The 21,321-nt window shown below is 45.8% G+C and overlaps 1 protein-coding gene across 2 annotated transcripts in view; it reads right to left on the minus strand.

The window, feature by feature from the left end:
* EDAR (ectodysplasin A receptor) overlaps window positions 1-21,321 on the minus strand; it is a 74,171-nt gene that overhangs the window by 19,494 nt on the left and 33,356 nt on the right. For both annotated transcript variants that reach the window (XM_075491937.1, XM_075491936.1), the window contains exons 2-5: window positions 8,014-8,082; window positions 7,173-7,295; window positions 5,879-6,060; window positions 927-1,012 (exon numbers count right to left, since the gene is read on the minus strand). In XM_075491937.1, the coding sequence (XP_075348052.1) occupies window positions 927-1,012; window positions 5,879-6,060; window positions 7,173-7,295; window positions 8,014-8,064 (442 nt within the window). In that variant the 5' untranslated portion in view covers window positions 8,065-8,082. The remainder of the gene's footprint in view (window positions 1-926; window positions 1,013-5,878; window positions 6,061-7,172; window positions 7,296-8,013; window positions 8,083-21,321) is intronic.

Here is a 21,321-nt window from a genome sequence, read left to right on the forward strand (position 1 = left end):
AAAACATTGCAATTCTTTTTCATGATAAAGACTTTTAAAAGAGCAGAACATGGACAGGATTTTGGGTTTAGATGCATCAGGTTTCTCTGGGGGACTGCCCATTTTTGTCTGTTGTTTTTTTATTTTATTTTTTTTAAAAAAAGCTTTTTCTCCTGATCTGCTCCAGATTCTCTGAGGGGGTGTTGAAGTAATTTGTTCATTCAGAGAGAACCTCATTTTTCCTTTTCTTTTTCTCACTTTCTTTACCCCTAAAGGAGAAAGCAGTCTTCTGGGGGGTTACCTCTGCATTACAATGCTGGCACATGGCCGTCCCTCCTCTCCATGGCGCGAGGATGGGTAAGCCATTGCACACACGTGGCATACAAACAAACAGGTACTGCTAGGATGTCACGCGCACATGCATGCTTTTTTTTTCAATTAGCAAACCACAGCTTCTTTTGTCAATGAAATCTACCCAATTAGCTCTCTTATCAGTGCTGACTACCACACACCAGCGTCAACCCTTGTATCACTTTGAAACCAAAGGATACGAAAAGATGTGATGCACTTTTACTAGGATCTGCAAAATGCCCCATGTTTTCTTCATAGCTAAACTGAAACTGAATTTAAAAAAATACACAGATTTGTGACTTCCTGTACCTACTGGTCAAGTAACCATAATAAGTCCTGTATGGGACGTCTTAACAGATGAAATCTGGAGCACAACTGAACAATAGCAGGTCCTCAAATCAAAGGTTCTGGTCGCTCCCCAAATGTTCAGCATTTGCTCCTTTTGTTGGCAAGGCTAGTTGGAAGCAGAAATTGGTTTACTGGAGATGGACTTATTGTTTGAACATAATAATCATCACTGAAAGACTTCATATTGAGCTTCCAGACAATTCCAAGTCAAAACCAGATGAAATGCACAGAAATTGCTGAACACTTACATTCCTTGGTGTTAGGAGGCGCCAACAAGCACGAGTAGCAAACCATCCCATATATGTTTCGAGGTCTGTTTTCCAGCATGTAGTAACTGAAATGAAGGGCAAGATGAGGCAAAACAGTGTAAATGAATATGCTACAACTGAGCATGGTTCAGCCGCAACCAATTATACTGAGATAAAATCATTTTTAAAAAAACTTTTATAAGCAATTTGATGCAAAGATTATTCTTTTTTTTTAAACTGCCTGAATAGAGACAGTGTTTCTCTTTTTCCTTTCCTCCTAAAAGGGAATTAATCAACCATCAAGCCTACATGACAAGAAGTAGTATCATTGCCTAAAACAACATTATTGTCCCTGCTGAGTTCAAGCTGCAGTTTACAGCATGCCCTGAAATAAGATTTTTCAAAATAAGGGAATGCTATTTTTTGAAGCAGTAATCTTTCAGGCAAGACCACCAGTTGGATATGGTTGGCTAATTTGCTCCACAAACACCGTAAGAATAATCTCCTTAACATTAAAACCAAACCTGAGCCAAATCAGAATAAAAAATACAGGAAAACACCACCCTCACAGGGAAAGCCAGATTAGGTGTTACAGGTTTGTTTTTTTTTTTTTTTTACTTCTTTGCTGTATAGTTTATAAGTTAGTCTTGATAGTGGAATTACAGCGTGAAGGAAAGGTTTTCATGATTTGAACTTCTGGGCAGCTAATAAACTTAGTGTTGAAATAAGGTAATTGGTTATGCAAGAATTGGATCCACAGGCAACCTAATGAGTAAATTACATAAAAATCATAAACGATGTTATGGATATGTCTTTACAAATCACTTGAAATCACTACAAATTTTAATGAAGAAATGAATAAATTCATAATCCGTTCTATGTAGACAGGTACTCAACATAATAAACACTTCACGCAATGGGGAATCTGTTTTCTGCTCTCACGTACCTGTCTATGCATGTGCAGTATGTTTTTTCTGGAAAATGTATGCATTGTTAGGAAATTACTGCTGAAGCTGTCTATCAAAATCAGTTGGTCATTAATGAACGACCCAGCCTACAAATAAGGGTCCAGGAAATGGGGTACGGAGAGATACAAGGGGGGAACAGGGGCTGGAGGTACCTCAGAGAGCAGGTAAACTTAACATGGTTCCTCCTTTCTGTCTTACTGGTTTTAAAAGATTTGCCCTCACTCTTCCCTTTGAATGTCTCTTGGGCCCCATCTGCCACTCAACCCTTCTCGCAGGAGCAAAACTTCATCATTCCACTCTTACAGGGGCCTGCGTAATGTTAGCTTGTGAAGCAGCTAATAAATAAGCAGGAAGCGACTGCCAAACCACAAAAAAAGAATGGCAGGCCAAAGATACATATAAATCTATAAAGAAAAATACAGGACAGTTAGGATTCACAGTCTAATAGCCACAGTGGTTTAGGAAAGACAAACAGCCCTTCCGACAGTTAATTAAATCAAGCTGGTGGAATATTTCTTGGTTTTTGCCACAATGCAGAACGGTGGAGGACACATAAAGAAAACTGAAGAGGATGCTCATGGCAAGCAATTGTTCACCTACATGAGTAGGAAGCTCTGTAGCTGCAAACATTAATGATTCACCCCTATGAAGTACTGGCAACAGATTTATGTTTCTGGCTACTTTGCAATGCACCAAATATTAAAGGCAATGTTGGAAATATCTGATTCCTTTCGATCACTAACTATGGAGAAGGAGTGGCCCAGTAATGAAATAATGAATTTTCATGGTGTTACCCTTCCACTATGAGACTCATTATTTCTCTTTCCTTAGCATCCACCAGGCTCAGATTTTGAAGCGTTACAGGCAAAATCCAAGAGTAAAGGCTAGACTGAAAAACGGACTTCAGTGTTTTGCTGCTTAACGCCACGGTGGTTTATCTTGGGCTAACCTTGGTGGTGTCATGTCACACTCAGGGACTTGGCCCCAGGTTTAGGTCTACCCTCCTGCAGGGACCAGGGCACCTGGGACTGGAGGGGGATGTTCTCAGCAGGGACAGTCTGCAGAGAGACAACAGGGAGGTGATGAGCAGATAGGTGGAGGCATCTGCTGCCTTATCCAGAACTGCAGGGAAGGACTTTATTTCATTAGAAATTCACTGGCTAAACCTTTTCATTCAGAAAACAGAGGAAAGAGCTCATTCCTTCTCTTAAAACACCTCAGAGAAGAGAATTGAACCTGGATTTGCTGTAACCATGGACAAACACATAAAAAGGGGACGTGTCAGTAGCAGAGGCATCTCTGACTACATTTTAAAATAAAATGATCCCTTTGCAATTCCATCTGGTGAGGAGATCAGGGACTTGCTCCGAGCTGAAAATAGGTGCTGGGACAGCATGAGGGAAATGTATCATATACGTTTGGCCTGTTCTTACTCCTCTGTGGGTTTCCATTTATGGCCGCTACTAAAGACAGACGACCAGGCTAGAGAGACTCTTGCTGTGGCTGCTCCTAGTTGGTTGTGATCTCAGTTACACTCCAGTAACACCTAATGGATCATCCCATTGAGGGAAATAGTCTGAGTTGCAGCTCATTTCCACATTCTTGACCTGTCCTATTTACCGTGATGGAAGAGCTTCTGGGCAGGAGCAGAGGATGAAGCCTGCAGTGTCCCAGGACATTAGGTCTAGGTACCTCCAGAGTTCACTGGCAGCTGAACTTTGGTTTTGAGGATCACAGCTTCGGAGCTAAGCCTTTGAATTCCCCCTCTGGTCACAGTCTTGCAACCTTTTTGTCAGCTTGACAAATAGTGTTATTCCTATTTTATATGGAAGGGAACCTGGACACAGAGAAGCAGTGGATGACCCATGCTCTTGTACCAAAGGTCTCCTTCTTCCCTAAAAATAATAATCAGTAATAGTGAAAAAAATAGAAGGAAAAATATATAACTATCCAGCACCTATTTTAAGGCAAATGATAGAGAAAGGCGCTTGTAGCCACTGGGAAACAGCTGCCAGTTCAGTGGTGTTTTGTCTAAAAACTTTTGGTCAGAATGTGCCACATGCTCATCTTTTCCTCAGGCTGCTTTACTGAGCTGGTGAAAAATAGCAAAGGGATGAGATGCCCCTAAATATAGATTGCCGCACGCGGGTGTTACCTTGGGAAGGTCTGCAGCGCATTGCGGAAGCACAGTCCTCTGAAAATGGAAACCTTAATTTTTCCCTCCCATTGACTCAGGAGCTCTTTAAGGATTACCGCTTGGGCAAGGGAGCACTCTGCCAGCTGCCACTCACCCAGGCGCCTAGCCGTCCCTGTGCCACCGAGGGCAATGAGGAACGGTGGCCGGTTGGTCGGGGGCAATGAGGAACGGTGGCCGGTCAGTCGGTGCTGCTCGCCAGCTCCCTGCTCTGATGCAGGGGCTCTGTGCTTCCCCCACCATCACACAGGAGCAACCTCTGGGGTCTCTAAGTCGCACGAGGAGTCAAGGCAGCTTCACAGCTTCTTTTAGCCCATATTTAATTTATCTTGAGAATTTCATTTCCTCAAGCTCAGAGTAAGAGGATGTTTCTCCTTAGCTGCTGGCCTTGCCAAACTATCCCAGGCCCTGAGAGTCACACACAGAGCAGCACACAGCCAGACGCCGGCAAGCCGGTTTCTGCTACAGGTTACACCTGTGCAAACACAATGTTTTGAGATTACTCCCCAAGCACCAGCTGTGCAAGCTGATTATTTTCAGCTAGCACCCTGCTCCCACCTGGGTGACCTCATTAGTCCTGACAAAAATTGCAAAACAGCAACTGTGGCCACTATTTAACTTTCTTGCTCTTTATGATGTATGAGGGGAAGTCAAAAGGGAGCTCTTTGCAAATCACATCATCAGTCTGCTCGGCTGGCAGCTAAGCAAGTCCTTCTTTTTATTTGTAAACTGTGAAAATTTCACACAGACTCACTGATAGAATAAACCTGGAAGCTTGCAGGGCCTCTTTGAGAGGGTTTCCTGCACTATTAAGTAGTGTGGGTTATACAGCGCCTGCAAACTGCACAAAAGCCAAATGTCAGTAGGAATTACACTTCTAAGCCAACGAGGCACACTGGCAGAAGCTGAAAAGGTATGTGAGGTGAGGTTGTGTTTTAGAGTATTTACTTACCGAACAAAAAAGAATGTTGAGAAAGCAAATGTGTGCTTGGGTTTCAGACTTTAAAAGGTAATATGGTCAAGAACATATTGCTAACATATTCAATGTAGCAATTGCTTTCTCACCATTACTATCAGAGTTATACTGAGCATAAGAGACCGTTAAAAAGATGGACTTAATAAACAGCATCTAATTTTAAGCCCCTTCAGCCAGCCCTGGAACTTGTTTTGACTCTGAACAACAGCACACACACCACATTAGCAGCTCCTTAGACCCCTTTCTGTTGGCTAGAAAGGACCCCGAGAGACTAAAATGCCTTGGTAAATCTCACCTAACAGCTATGTTAGCTAATGCTGTCAACTACCGACAAATTTGCCAGCTGGTCACATCTGGAGAGGAGATATTTTATATTCCTAAACACACCGTAGTGCCAGCATGGACCCTACAGGGTATCCAAGGCATCTTCACGGAGCTCGTTCATAGGATGCAGGACTTACAAGGTGGCCCTCTGAAGCCGCAGCTGGAGGCCAAGCTGGATTTCTTAGGGCATCTAAAATGGCACTGCGCTTGGGTACCTGAGCTCTTCCCCTTCCACTTCTAGTGAGAGGAGAAGTTTCAGCTTTTCTAGTTGAGATTTCAGTAAGATTAACGGCATCTTCCGATACACTAAATTCACCCATGCTTTTGAAACATTTAAATGTATTGTTTTAGCAGAGACTGAAAAGCATAATTCACCAGTATTGAACCTGCAGTCAGCTAGGATATGAAGAGAGGCTGCCAGAGATTTTGGCATTAAAAAGTTATTTTGCAGTGCCTTGGGTAGAGCAAAGGTCCGTGGTTAAATCCTTACCCCGGGAGACAAGGACCGCACTCTGCATCATTCTCCTGATCACCAGGTGTCATGACCGTGGCTCGAAAAAACCCCTCGCAGTCTTTGTGCCGCCTGCATATCTGGTAACCTCCTCTGGAAAACTTCTCTGAAGGGCAGGGGATGCAGCCGTAGTCCTCATCTTTGGTGCCATATCCACATGTCTGCAACAACACCAAGTCACTGATAAGCAGGCTTGCGCTGCACACCGGCTTCTACCAAAAGGGGACGTTCATAGCCTGGCCTGTTGGCTTTGCGGCACAATGTCAGACTAAGAGAAAAACATTTGTTGTTTGGCCCCTTAGCGTCTGTCCTAAAAAGGCCATGGAGGGACATAAGGATGCAGCACGCTGTGTCCTGGAGAGCAAAAAGGGGAACCGGCCATTGTACTCCTTGAAAGTGGCCCCCCATAGCTATTTATATCATACTCCAGCAAGTCATGGAAGTGAATTTCAGCTGCTGCTCAGATAGGAAGTGAACTGAAAATTGAAGAGTAGAGAAGAAGATTACAGGGGAAACATGGCTGCAGCAGGGATATCAGCGATCTTGCTTTCATGCTTGGAGAGGCCAGAGGGAACATTACAAAAGGCAACGTTTGGATGAGATTTCGTAACCCTTGAACTCACATGTCCCAGCTGAACATTACGTTTAGATTAAATAAAACTAAAACCAACTGGTTATTATTCAAACATACTTGTTCAGGACTACCAACTGTGTGAAATTCTTGCAATAGGATGTTTATCCCATTAAAACCAAACAGGATTTCAGTAATTTATTTTTTAATAAGCAACAATTATCTGCTGTAAATCAAATGGTTACTTGGGAACCGTAATTTAAAATGTTGCAGAAGCATCCAAGTTCCTCTAGTGCCAAAATATCTTAGCGGGAGAGCAAAATTAAGTTCTCAGTGTGGGGGGCCAGCGAGCACACAAGACTAACCGATTTATCACACCATGCTGGAACGGCAGCGTCAGATTTTAAACTCATAACTCTTGAGATGAGAATGGACTGACAGAGACTGTGTGTTAACCTCCTACCTTACAACTTTTACAATATCACTTTTAACAGGCTGCTCCTGGGATGTGGTTTACCAGCGTGCACGCACGGTGCCTCGCTCCCACGACACGCTTGCAGGCGTGAGCGCTCCTGCTTAAGCATCTCTGTCCTTCCCCATTTTCTCTCCTGTCCGTATATTACCGCCATGTAACAAAGCGTTTGTTTTTTGCATTTGGTGCTCGATATGTGTCCCCCTACCAGCAGAAGAAGCTGAAATTACCATGTAAGGCTCTTCACCCGGCTCGCACTTCGGGCAGTCGTGGCACATGCCGGTGGTCTGGTTGTAGTATTCATTCTCGCCGCAGTTGGAGTATTCGGCGCTGGCGGAGTACACCAGGGAGACCTGTCACCAGAGAGCATCCCAGAGCATCGTCACTTCCACCGCCTTCGTCCCCCATGCCTCGCCCCCTCCCCTTGCCCAGCTGCTGTGGCTCAGAAGGCGGCAGGGCCAGCGTTGCAGCATGAAACACCCCTAAAGCTCAGAACCAGAAGTGGTGCCACTACGAGGGATGGAGGTGGATGCATTTTTCGGCAACTTGGTCCTTCTAAGAGTTTCTCAGAGCACTGACGTTCATGCTTGTTGGCACAGCTACTCCTCAAAATACTGAAGGCCGTTAATTAAGGCCATCCTGACCTATTAATTCTCACGCTCTCCTGCACAGCAAATGCCTGAGTTTGCACCCTCACCCCTCCCAGCTCTAACGAGCCTTCATAAATGTGACTGCAAGGGACAATTGTAACAACCTAAGATAATGCGCTGCCTCGGGTCTCAACCATGATAGGGGTGTGCTTCATGTGACACCCAGGCTCATCGGCTCTTCCAGCGCCTTCTGTCTCTGCTCCATCCTGGGTTCTTCTCCTTCCCCCTCCTCCCTAGCAGCCTCAGTCTAAGCAGCACATGCCCAGGTGTTTTATTGAACAGAAACCCATCACTGCATCGGGGTTCAGTCCCTAAGTCGTCTGTAGCTGTGCCATGACGATTCACAGATGTCTGGAAAGACCCAAGCAGAATGCAGTTATCTTTGCATGCTGGAGACACCTGTATGCACATAAATACCTACCACCAGAAAAGGGAACATGTGAGTCCATTTACGTTCACCCAGGTGAGCCATGCTCTCTTGATATTTTACCTGAAAAGACAGAATCGGTGATTGTTTATGAACATGAGTAAATATTTGTGTGTGTTGCCAAAATAAGAGCAGAAGGGCTCACAAGCAGAACAAAGGTTACATGGGAGCGGTGCCCGGAGGTCTAAACAAAGAGATGGGGAGACGTGCACGTGCACTCACACACGGGCGCACACCACGCACCCTTACTGCACATCTCTTTCCCCTCTTTGAGAAGATCAATGGCATGAGGGAACCCAGTCTTGCAACCTTTATAAAAATCTGCCAAAGATGAGGAACCAGTTCTGAGCCCTGTCACTTCTTGGCTTGCTGAGAAATCCTCCCACGGAGAAACCGAGGGCTACATCTCGACCGCTAAACGAAAGAGGGATGGGGACCAGTAGCCTGGCTTGTGTCCACACCGCTTAGTGCTTGACCCCGCTAGATCAGGTTAGTCTAGGAAAGATCTAGATGGAGCAGCCAAAAGCAGAGCCAGGGAGCAAACCGACAGCAAGCAGCGTGGGCAGCCGGCATGCCGGGGCTGCACCTTCCTTGCCGGCTCTTGCGGATCCACTGAGAAAGCCCAGAGCTGCCTTCCATAGGAAGCGTCAGCTGCTTTTTGTTCTCGAAAAGCAAACTGCAGATTTAAGGGGTTAAACTCAAGGAAGAAGCCAAACTTTATATCTGTTACAATGGTTGGGGAAAAGAAAGGCTGCAATCTCTGTTACAAACATACGTACTAATGTATTTCATTCTTCAAATGAATAATTTTGAATAAGAGCTAATGTTACATATTCATGTGCTGGATTTCTTTCTAAGGGGAAAAAGGAGACAGGAAAAGGAGGCACAAATTGTTTTGTTAGCATGATACAACGTATTCAATGGTATTGTTACAGCACATAATATGCCCTAGGGATTTTACAGCTTCAAATTGCAAATGTTTGAGATACGGTTGCAACACTTTGGTCCTAGCAGATGTAAACTACTCTTTACATTTTCCAGGTCTCAGACACTGCAAGGCTTTTAGTCTCCCAGAAGAGTACAATTACTGCTTTGTGCCACATTCGAGCATACAACCTACATGAGAGCAGCACTCTAGTATTTGACATAGCCACTAACATTTACATTTTTTAACACTAAGTAGATTAAGCAAAGATTATATCACTCCAGCATCAAGCTATGAAATTGCTTTATACGTTCCTTCCAGCAATTGGGCTAGCTGAGACAGGTAACTGGGTGGGTGGGTGGACAACCTGAATTATGAGTATATTCATTTCTGCAGGAAATTGCACTTTGAAACCTAGAAACAAAAGAGAATCAGAGAGAAATTGTCCTAAATCTGGAGGTAAGAGATGGAAAATAGTCATGCAATTGTAGAAACTGTCAAACATTTGAGTTGGACAAAGGCTTTGGCTATGACAGTGCAGTTGCTTGGAAAAGTTCCAAGAATATAGTCTTAATGCATACGTCTGTTAAACTGAATCCTAGTTACAAAAGAGCTTATTAGACTTTAAATATTAATATTATTAAGGCTGTGTCCCCACTGATACTGCAAAATGATCGTATTTATTATAAATCGGGTCTGAGGCTGCTCAGGACCAAAAATTTCACTGGTAAAGCTTGAATCTGTAACTTTACAGTAAGAATATATCTTAGAGTAAAAACATGCTTCAGTTGCTTTCAAGCCACCCAGATGTTTGCTGTTTGAGGTACTTGTATGCAATCATAGCCAGATTTGAAAAATGGAAATGAAGAAGTGTAGCCCATTAATGTATAATACAATCTTCTCCATCCATTTGGCATTTATTTACATAAAATTGAAAGTGTCAAGTTATACATACATACATAAAATATTTTTCTGTCTCTCAATATAAATATGCATGTGGGTTTATGTTTTGGATGTAAACATACTTTTTTTCCCCCCACATTCCATCATTATATGCAGCAATATATCAAACATATGGGAAACACTTTTTTAACTGGAAAAAGCCAGTTCAAAGTGCTGAATATGGCCAGATTAGAACTCCAGGGAAGACTTTTTCCCCAAATTGGAATAACAAAAAGTTAAATTTAATGATTCATCCCCCTATTCAAGTACACTGCCATAAACTGGAAGTGTTATTTTCTGTTGTTTTTTTTTTTCCTCCTTTGGAGTTAAAATCCCAAATGCTTACGTTATTTTTATAACGCAGGAGTAGGGGAAGGCAGACGCAGGAGGTTTCTGGCAGTAGGGCCATAGGTAACTCCTCAGCTGGGATGATACCTGACTGTATCCACCAAGACATACCAGGCTGCTCTTGGGCTTGCTGTCAATTTTCAAGCATGTTAATTTATACCCGCACCGTATTATGTGCCATGCATTACCATCCACACAACAAGGGACCTTCTAGTGCTAAGATCGCTTTTGTCTCTAGCCGACATCTGTGAGGACATGCAAAGCTTGGACAATCAGCCAGCTTCTGCCAAGCAGCAGGAAAAAGAGTGGCCAGTTATTAGGGCCCCTAATCATTAAAAGCAATTAGTTCTTAATGAGTTAACAGATGCTGCACCTTTCCTTTGTATTCTGCCGTGCTTTGACTAAAGTAAATGACTCTCTCCTGCAGGATGGCATGCGACGGCGCATGGGAAGGAGCTGAGGGTGTATTTTTGCTGGGACCACACGATCGTTCCTAAGCAATTTGGGATCTCCGGCAGCTCGTCCGCCAAGCCCCCCGCAGATCCTGACTCGTGTTTTTGTTTGGGCCGTGTGGGTGTCTCCGGAGAGGAGTTGTAAAACACAGACCTGTGTCTTTGTGGATCAGGTGTGCAACATGCAGCAAGCCTCGTCATGACTAGAGGGGGTTGCTAATTACAGCCATATTTGCCTTTCGGGCATATTCATTAATAGCTGTTAAGGATATACACATAAGCTGACAGGAAAAGAAGCCTGTTTTCCCAGTGGCAACCGCAGCAAGAAATGCTAGAGACTTGTTGTCTCAGCTTCTCTCCTGTAGACTGCGAGGCATAAATTTGGCCTGGGGGAATAGGAAAAGGGATGCCTGGGACCCTATTACTCAAATATTTCTCCTCCCAGAAGAAAGGCCCTTCTGTATCGTCTTTGTGGCTTCTTACCAAGAACTGGCTGATACAAATAAATAAATCATTCAATCCCCAGGCAGAAAATGCTTAGTTCCTGCTGTCCAAAGGAGAAAAAGCATCATTCATGGTAGTCAGCCCTTGAATATGATAATTTACTTAGACGATAAGGTAGCACTGCCATGATACTTAGAGTATCCATGAGTAAATGGAGTAAGCATAGGGAACATGCAAACAATGAGGTTACCCTAGCTGATGGTCCAAGCTGAAGTTCACAGCTTTCAAGGGATGATCTTAGCTGTTATTTTAATTTTGTGGCTTCAATATTAACACAGTGCAAAAGATAATTTCCTATCACAGACTTCTTGGTTTTAAAAAAATGTTTGAAAAAAGGAAGAAAAAAATACATGGACTGAAGTACAGAAATACGTGCTTCTTCAGTGTTGTAGAGAGGGATTTGTTTTTGGTGTCTCCGCATTTCTTTAATTTCATCACTGATGCAGATACACTTCAAGGACACAGAACTTGACTTTGCGAGAGGCACAACCACTGTGTCAGACAACTTCACCATTTTGATATTTCTATGCGCATTTCTCTTCTGGGGTTTTCTAAGCAGCAGTTTGGTTAGCAGGTCTGGGGTTACAAATGTAATTCCTGAGTAGCTGGCAAATAGGTATCGATCGCGAATCCACATCCAAGATCTCCACTACGAGCAACAACAGCAGCGATGGACAGCAGAATGCGAGACAAAAGGTTTCATATAAACGTGGGCAGGTCGTCTGTATTTCACAGGTGCCACCAACAAACCCAGTGCCTGCCCCGAGTTCCTGGGGTTTATGAGAGGAACCTCGCGAACCGCCTTTTCCACAGGTCGTCACAGTTTTTTGCATGGGCTGAGCAGATAATCTCTGTATGCTCCTGATGCTGCTAAATCCTTCTTAGCTGCGATAAGTGTATAATCCCCACGGCAAGGCCTCACAGGTTTCAGAGTTCAGCAGCAGAGTTCAGTCTGGCTCTGGCCTCGTGAAAAAAGATGCAGTCTGAGGTTTTCTTTCAGGAGGAAAAAGGATTCCCTGACCCCATCACTCAATGGCAATGATGGCAGCGCAAGCTCAGGGAGAGAATAAACTTAGAGAACTATAAGCAAATGGAAACAGAGATGATGAAGAAACAGAGATGATGAAGAAAACTATTTTCTAGCCTTGGTTACACTTTATATTGTTGTGAAAAAATACTGCACAGAACAATATTACATTTGTAGGACAACATGAACTACACTGTTTCCCATATCTGTTTTTTATCGCTTTGACCTTGCAAATACACCTTAAAAATTACCTCAGAGAGAGATGTAAAAAGTGTTAAAATGATACAACTCTCTTCTTCCTTTTACCCGAAACATCAAAAAGAATCAAGAACAGCTGAAGCAACACATAAAACTTTAATTGCCCCTGTGATATGGCAACTCTGACACAAAAATAATTCCTTGCTCGAGCACAGAAGCAAGATTTTTTCCAGTGGGAGCTGCATTGACAAGAGGGTAGATAAAATATTCTTTAATTTGTTAATGGGGGCACCGCACGCTGAGGACGTGGGGGCAATCAAGCCTCACGAAGAGCTACCTGTCTCCTACAGACTCGCTTATCTGGAAACTACATCTGGAAGTCCGTATTTGAGCCTGCTTTCTCACCTTACATAAAGACACATGTTGGCTCTCGTGTAGACGGGCCATCAGCTTTCTGAAAAGGTTTTCAGGGAAAAAAAAAAAAGGCTACTACGATGCAGGAAAAAAGCAAGAAAGAAGGAAAGGCTCTTTTCAGCACCCTTTGCGCGGCTGGCATGCGTTCCTGCAGAAACGGGGGCACTAACGGGGTGCGGGGGCTGAGGGGACCGCGTGTTCTCCCTGCCCGGCCCCAGGGCACCCACGGCTGGCTGGCACCGAGCCAGCTGCCCCTTGGCCCCCTTGCTACCAGCATGGCCCCAATTCGGCTTCCCTCTAGGCTGGTGTTGGTCTTATCTGCCAGCAGCATCCTTCCAAAACCCAACCCTGCTGGGCCAGGGCTGCCGGAGGAGCACGGCAGTCTCCATCCCCACCCTAAAGTCCTGCCAGGGCACATGGTTCACAGGCAAACCTCCCTCCCTGCTGCCCCAGCAACCCCGAGCCGCTCAGGGAGGTGAGCGGGGAGTGAGTACGGGATGGCTTTTTGGGCAGGAAAATGGTAATTCATTGATCCTGCAACTGGACATTGCAACGCATCCACTTCAGTGATGTTCCCACTAGAAAGGCTGATATTTTGGCGGGGAAGTGATGCTGTAGGGAAAAGGCACTCATGATCTCCTGCCACGGAGGCTGCTGTGGTTGGTGCTGCTTTATACAAACAAGAAAATACTCATTAGGGCAAAAATGTGAGCAGGGACTTGTACCTCCTCCAGTCAAAAGGCTGCCCTGACCCTTAGGCTAAGTCACATGATCTCTTTTGTTTTCTATAATTAAAAAAAAAAATTAAAAAAAATCTGGGATTTGTTCTGACGCACTATTAAAAAAAAATCAGAAACCTCGTATTTGTAATGGAGAAAAAAATCTTGACTTTTTTGGCCGATCCCCATAAGGATTTTCCTCAGTGGGAGAAGCTTGCTTTCTATCTCTCTGAAAATAAAATTTTTCTAAGGTGATTTACATGAAGACTTCCCTGTTATTTTCAGCCCCTCCGAATGTCTGCTGGGAAGTGCTACAACTGACATATTATTCCTTCTGGTTTGCTTGCTTACTTGTTTGTTTTAGGAGGGCTCGGGCTCTTCTTTCAAGAAACGCTGGTAACGGCAGTGGTGGGAGCAGCGTGCTGGAGGCATCTCAGGGCTGCACCCCATTCCCCCAGAGAGCTCCTGCTCCGCCGCCCACATGAGCTCGCCCCGCTGCCAGCTCGCAGCTGCCGGAGGGCACCCGAGTTTTCCATGGAAATAGTTGCAAGATGGATCTTACATCACCTCGAAAAATTGCAAATGAGCATGTTAGACTCCCCAGCCTCATAATTCTAAGGCGAGAATGAATGAGCAACAGTACAGTTGCTCACTGTCTACCGGGTCGTCCCAGTGCCGCATCAGCTCTGTGCTTTCTCCATCGCTGCTTCCTAAGAAGTTTCCCCATCTGCCCCTACCTGAGGGAGAGGAAACTTCTTTTTGGCATTTGCTTCCAGGGGCGAGGTAAAATTGCTGGTATGAATACAAATCATTTTAGATTCAGAAGCTCTCCTTAGTTCCTAAGACAAGTATTACTTCCCACTCAGAGCAGAAAATTAAAAGCTTATTAGGAAAATACAAACCACCGAAGCAACGATGATGTTTTTCTAACATCTTTTCCTTTTTACTGAGCTTTATGCTTTCTAGATGACAGATAACCCAATAAGAACAGTCTGAGTCTTGGCTTGCATTATTAAGATTGATAAGGATTTGAGCTCACGTTTTGCTTCCATTTCTCAGGGTCTGATCCTGTGAACTGCCAAGTGCCATCAAATCTCACAGTGTTTGGGAAGCAGAGGATTTTTAGCACGGTGCAGAGACTGACATCTTTTTAATACAATAATGGTTGATGGACAGGACAGAAGTGGAGAAATTTAGAAATACTTTACAGGAAGAAATTGAGGTGAAATCCTACAGTGACCATCAACAGAATTTATTGAAATTGTAAATAGAATAGAAATCCCATGGTGACCATCAATAAATAATGTCTGCTCTTAGCGCTGCAGCACATTTGCATTTCTTAGCTAAAAGCCAGAAAATTATTAGAGAGGTCAACACACAGTTCTGGTTTTTTCCACAGTTTACATGAAAACATCTGAATTACTGCATCTTACAGGCACAGTGACCAGCAGCTGGGGTGCTGCGGGAGGGGGCTGCAGCAGAGCGCGGTGGTACCTTCGGAGGGCGAACCCCCCCCGAGCAGGTCGCTGCATGGGGAGGATGTCATCGGGAGGGTCCTGGCCACAAACTTTTATTCCTTGTACAAGTGCATCAAGCAACAGCGCAGCCGTTTCACTGTGTTTGGCAAATGTAATGAAGTCAGTATTAGGTGGTGGCCATTTATACTTTGGTACTTGATTTTAGAGTCCCCAAAAAGCCTCTTGTTTGTCAACAGGCCTCTGTCTTGCAGACAAAGGGATACGTACGCTGCCAAAAAAATTAGTTTTTTATTATTCTACTTTTTACATAACTCTGTTTGAAGGGGATTTATTATTTTTGTAAACTAAAGGCTGGCTGCATTTAAATTCAAAACTACATCCCAAGCTGCCCGGGCCACCATTGTTGGGAAGAGCAGGGAGAGGGAGCACGGGGAGGGGAAGCTCTCCACCGGGAACAGGGGCCACACAGCGAGTAGGCACCGTGCTGGGGGGTACCCGGGGGGAGAGGCAGCTGGGGGGCACGGCACGGGGCGCCCGCAGCACCAGCCGGGGTTTGCAGGCCCCCGTGCACCGAGCAGGGGGATGCGGGGTGGTACATAGGAGCAGCCCCCCCATGTGCCCTGTCCACCCAGCCATCTCGTGGGCGTGGGTTCCCCTGGGGGGACAGCGAGGGGATGGGGCGTAGAGGTCAAAACGCAGCTCCCAGTCCAAGGCCAGGCGGAGGAACATGCCTGAGCAACCAAATCCTCCGTATCTGTGGGCAGTTGCGAGCTACGACCTGCTGGGGCTGCTATTTATGCCAGCCACCAGGCATACAGCTGAGAGGTGGAACAACCACCACCTTGGCTAATAGCAGCTGAAGTCACAGGCCGCTATACGGACATGCCTATAGCAACGGCGTGTTTACAGGCACGCAAGTGTACACAAACACAGGTACTTATACCCATGTGCCCGCAGAGAGGCTGACTGTCCCTCGCATCTCTGTTCAGCCTGGATCTCCCGAATCTCAGGTAATGTCCCGGTGGAGGGAGACCTCTGTGCTTAACGTGCTGCAGAGTGTTACAATCAGAAAGTCGGTTGCCTCTGCTCCTAGGGAAGGAGGGAGAAATGTCTTTCTCTGTTGGAATACTTGCTTTTTCAAGTCGATAATCATAAAATCTCTTTGTAATTTCTCTGAGGCCCTCATTTTTTTTTTTTAATGAAGGTGTTTACAGTCCTAATTAAGGAGCGCATTAAGCCTAGTGGTACCTTATCTGATAAACCTGTTACCAGGCTATGTCAAGCTGAGCCTTTCAAGGGAGCAAGCTAGTTTTAAAAACTGGTTATCCTCTGGGCTGGAAATGTGCAAGCCAAGAGCTTGCAATTAACTTGGGTTAATTACAAAATACCAGAAATGTAATAATGCATTTAAAAATATAACACAGGTGCTAATGACTTTTTTTTTCCCCTTCACCCCCCCCTCCTTTTTCCCCCTCTGCAGGAGCTAACAGCCTGTCACTTCGCTCCCAGGTAATGCCCCCCACACTCCACAGGTGTTAACCACCTTTTTCTCTCATGTGGTGGGATTGATTAGCATAGCAAGATTGATCCAAGAGCGATTGCTTCTACCTTGCAGTTAGCATGGCTTTTACTGCTGCTTTTTGAGCCTGCTGAAGGAACTAGGCCTGAGAGCTGCTTATTTTTTCTAGGTCTATCAGCTAGTCTAATGAAGGACATCACTTCTCTCTCCATGCCTATTCTCCCACCACCACCACCATCGTGCACATCGTGAGACCTTTGAGACACCACCAGCAGCAGTGCTACACAAGGTGTAAGCTTGTACGAGCAACCACTTCACCTCCTTCTCACCAAGTAGCACCCTCGTGACTGCACCCTTGCCATTGCAGCGGGGATATTGCCTTCCCGCTTGGTGTGCTCAGCCAATTCTGATTGCAACTTCCAGCCCAGGACACTTAGATAAGACTGGTTTTGAGAGACCAGGGAGGAGCCTTCAGATCAGTAATTGCTCTTCTGACATGAGCCATCTGTAGCTCTCTGCTTGCTCATTTTTTACCTGTTGGACCCATCCCGTGTTCCTTATGCGTATCAGTGTCAAATGCTTTATTGAAGTCCAGAAAGCCCCTGCTCTATTTAGGATTAAAGCTTCCTGTCAAGGATAATTTAGGAGTCTGGTATTACCTACCAAGGTCGTATTGTATTGCACATCTAAAGGAAGTCTCTATTTCTTCTATGAGTTTACAGAAGACATAGGTGCATTTCTTGTGCAAAAACCACTAACAAAACAACTGAAGCTGTTGACCCCAAGTATAGATGAGGAGGGGAGAATATCTTCAGGATTAGGGTACCACCAGCCAAGAGTGTTACAAAAAACATCTCCCCACCTGCAAGCCCCACAGTGGACTGCTGAAACCACATGAGGCAAGCAGCAAGGCAGGGCACAAAAGGGTGAATGGCTGTGGGTACAACTGGCCCAAATCCTCTCTACTGCAGGAGGCATCCGAGGCGGGAGAGGAGCTGATAACGCATATTTGTGGAGGCTGAGTGGGAAGGGGAGCAGGTTGCTAGCATCCATCTTGAGAGAAGGGCCCAGCGGTGTCTGGGGGCTGCTCGCTGTGGGTAGCTGCGCGAGGGTCCTGCCAAGATGGCCGCCCCAGGGCAGGCGTGGGACTGCCTCCCGTGGGCCCTGCTGGTGTCTCGGCCCGGATGCTTGCAGAGTGGGAACTGGGGTAACTGGAAATGATTGCACACGCCGCTGGCTACCCTGCGTTGCCTGAGGGCCAGGCTTTGCCACGTGCTGACCTGACAGCAAACACCCCAGAAGGCACGGGCAAAGGGGGGAGTTCAGGCTGGCAAACTAATGACCCGGAAGGCAAGCCTATAGGGTGTTTGGAAGAAATATACACAGAAAGGAAGCTATACTGCTTCTGCTTGTGCTATGCCAGACACGGCTTTTCCCACGTGCGCTATGAGGGTGTTCATGACTGCCTTCCCCTACTCACCTGGGGAGGGCTGCTGCCTACTACTGACTTGAGTACCGCTAAGCCTAGCTTACATGTTCTCTTCAAATATACTGTGTTTCACATTGGCTTTATATTTCTTTCCTCCCCTGCCTCCTCCATTAACTGGTCATTTAGCTGATTCAGATGCCTTTTACGGTGCTACAACCCAACTACGCTGTGAGCAGACAAAGACATTTTTATCATCCATACGCACAACTATTGCCTTATCCCATTCCAGTGACACAAGCACAAGAAAACATGGAGATGTGGTTTCAGAAGCATTACCCTGTCCTGACACAGAGGTGATGTGACAGGAATGTGGCAGAACACTGTAGGAAAAATGAAGACGATAACACCAGAAGAGAACTGAAGCAACCATGAACATCATGGTTTTATGGTCTTGATTTCTACCATCTAGATGTTTAGTTGCATGCATTTTTAAAATTTATATTCATCTAAGGCTTCTTTTTGATAAAAGAGTCTTTGGACATGCCAAGAGTCTGACTGTAACTGTGAACCAAACTGCAGGGTTTATAATATTCTGTGTTGCTGTAGGGAAAACTAAATGAGGATAGGAAAGGGGCCTGTGGGAAGCAATGACAGTCCTAAGAAGTCTGGAAGACAAGGAGCCAGTGAGAGGAGGAAACGCAGCAGTAAAAAAATGTGGTTTAAAGTTATCTCCAGAAACATTTAATATGATCAAATAAACATAATCTTTTCTGTTATAAACCAGAAGGTGACACATTTTCCTACCGGGTGATGAGGGATGTTGCAGTGAATAAATACAGCTCCTTCCAGCTGCTTTAACAGTTACGTGTAACATCTCATCAGCTGTGAGACATTTTGGATTTGGCTATTCTTTAAAAATGAGAACTTCCTATAGTTCCCCTTAGCAGCTCTGAAATGTGAAGTGTCACCCGCAAGCGTCTGAAGACCTTCTGCTCCCTCTGACTGCAGTGCTTGCTGAGAATGGAGTTATTCTGGGACAGCATTACTTTGTACTGCAAATTTAAAATTGGATGTGAATTATCCTCTCCATAAAACACCGTTGACTAGATTTAACACTGCCCCACCAATGGTTAATTTAATGTTTTGATGAAATACATGTCCCGTGAGTGTTTTCTTTACGCACCCTACAAGTGAAGGTTTGCAAAGCTCGATCTCCTAAACCAGATCCCGACTCCACTGGGGGGCAGTGCGTTAGCACGTATCTTAATTCTGCACTCACCTTCTCCTTCTGAGAAAGCAAGTTTTCCCAGAGAAATATTTAGCTATCATGCGAGGTTCTGTTTAATGGAACAAATATGCATAGGCAGATATATATGGCAAATATCTCTCCTATACGTGCTGTTAGATTACTGACTTGCTGGCTAAACAACCAACGCTAACCTGAGAATGAAACAAAGTCTGAGTACAGAGGTAGTTTAAAGATAAACTATTTATTGGCACCAGGATCAACAGATTCTAAATTAGCTACAAAGCTGCAGGGAATAATGACATGTGAAGTCAGTTTTTTTTTTTTTTTTTTTTCTTTTTCTTTTTCTTTTTTTTTAATTCTTAGCCCCTCAGGAGATTTGGGATGGTTTGATGTTCATCTGGAGGCTTGTCAAAATTCTATAGAAACTTAATAGCCTGCCAACATGGGTGGTTGCTGCTTGGAGGCATTTCGACATGGCAAAGGTCCTGCTTGCACGCTGCAGACCTGTATCCGTCAAAGGCTGCTTGGAATGACATGAAAACAGGAGCCGTGCGGTGTCAGAACGCCGTGTGCAGGATTGCAGGGGTAATGTATGCACATCCCCGCTCTCCTGGGGCAGCCAAGCTGTGGGAGGAATTCATTTGGCCTCTTAATTATTCTGAGCACCGCCTAAGCGTTAAACCCCACAAGGTGCTACCACACCTATATACCAGGGTTTGGGTGGGACAGGGCTCCCTGTGCTCTGGTTAGAAGAGAAATGAAGACCGGAGGGCAGCTGGGGAGGCGGGATGAAGCTGGGTGGAAGCAGGAACCAGGGCAAAAGTCTAGGCATGGAGCTGGAGGAGGCATGGAGGGCTGGCGTCTGGATCAGGAGCCCTGGGCTGGAGAAAGGGCACCGAGGGTGACAACAGGAGTGGGGAACATGACATAACTGGAAGGCAGCAGAGCCGAGCACAGGCTGTGGTTGCCCTTTGGTGGGGTCCTGCCTGCTGGTCACTCCATGGCAAGCTGTAAGGACAGTTGCCTGGTGGGGTCTGGGTTACACGACTCCAGAAAACAGCATGGGGCCTCCAGGGTTGGAGGCAATCACAATGCATGGGGCCTCCAGGGTTGGAGGCAATCACAATGCATGGGGCCTCCAGCATTGGAAGCAATCACAACACAAGGGAATGGCACAGGTTGCCAAGGCTTCAGGAAGCAGAACTGGAGCCATCCTGTGCCGAGTGGTGGGATGGGGAAGAGGATGAGCCTTAAACCATCCTTGGGATGAGGTTCAAGCTCCTACTTGAAGGCATGGGAGAAGACTGCTTGACAGAGAGCAGCGACGTCTGCCCTGTGGCAGCTGCTCGCGCTTCCCCCAGCAAAGCTCTGCAGCGCCGTGCCAAGTGCCTTCGGATGGTGACAAGAATTAAAGCAAAGAGTTAGTTGCTAGGACAAAACCTTGGTTACACACCACCCTGAAGGGAGACATACAGGTATTCTGGCCTGAACCCAGGAGCTGGATAGCTGAGGGATACATACACACAGAGCAGCTACCGTAGGTGAATTGCACCACAGCAGAGAAAGGACTTGAGCAGGCTGCGCCTTTCCAAGCGAAGCCCTCACCCCGGGCGGTGCACGTGGAGGAACTGCTTAACTGAGGGGAGCCCGCGCTGGCAGACGGACCGGGGCTGCCCGGGACGCGTGCCTGGGGATAGTGCTGTCTGCAACCCGCTCCCCGTGCTCTCCCCAACCCATTCCCCAGTCCTCTCTCACCGCGGCCTTCATAGTGTTTTTGCAGTTGCATGGCTGTACCCTCTGAGGGCAGACAGGTGCTTCTGTGTTTCTTGTTTCAGGCCGTAGAGAAATGTAAAGTACACATTCGATACCTGCGTCAGGACTGCACCCGTGTCTGATGACTTGAGCTAGTCCAGATCGCTGCTCTCGTCCCTGTTTGGGTGCATTTGCACAGGTTTCAGAGCAGAGCTGGGCAGAAGTGTTAGAGCTCTTTAGGATCCCTCTGGGCTAGGAAGAGGCAGAACTTGCTGGAAGTTTGCGCTGACTCATCAGTCCCTGGATTTTGGAGCTTGTGGAGGAGGAGGTTCTCACTGTGTTTTGT

This window comes from Mycteria americana, chromosome 1 (genome assembly GCF_035582795.1).
Source record: "Mycteria americana isolate JAX WOST 10 ecotype Jacksonville Zoo and Gardens chromosome 1, USCA_MyAme_1.0, whole genome shotgun sequence".
Taxonomy (NCBI): Eukaryota; Metazoa; Chordata; class Aves; order Ciconiiformes; family Ciconiidae; genus Mycteria; species Mycteria americana.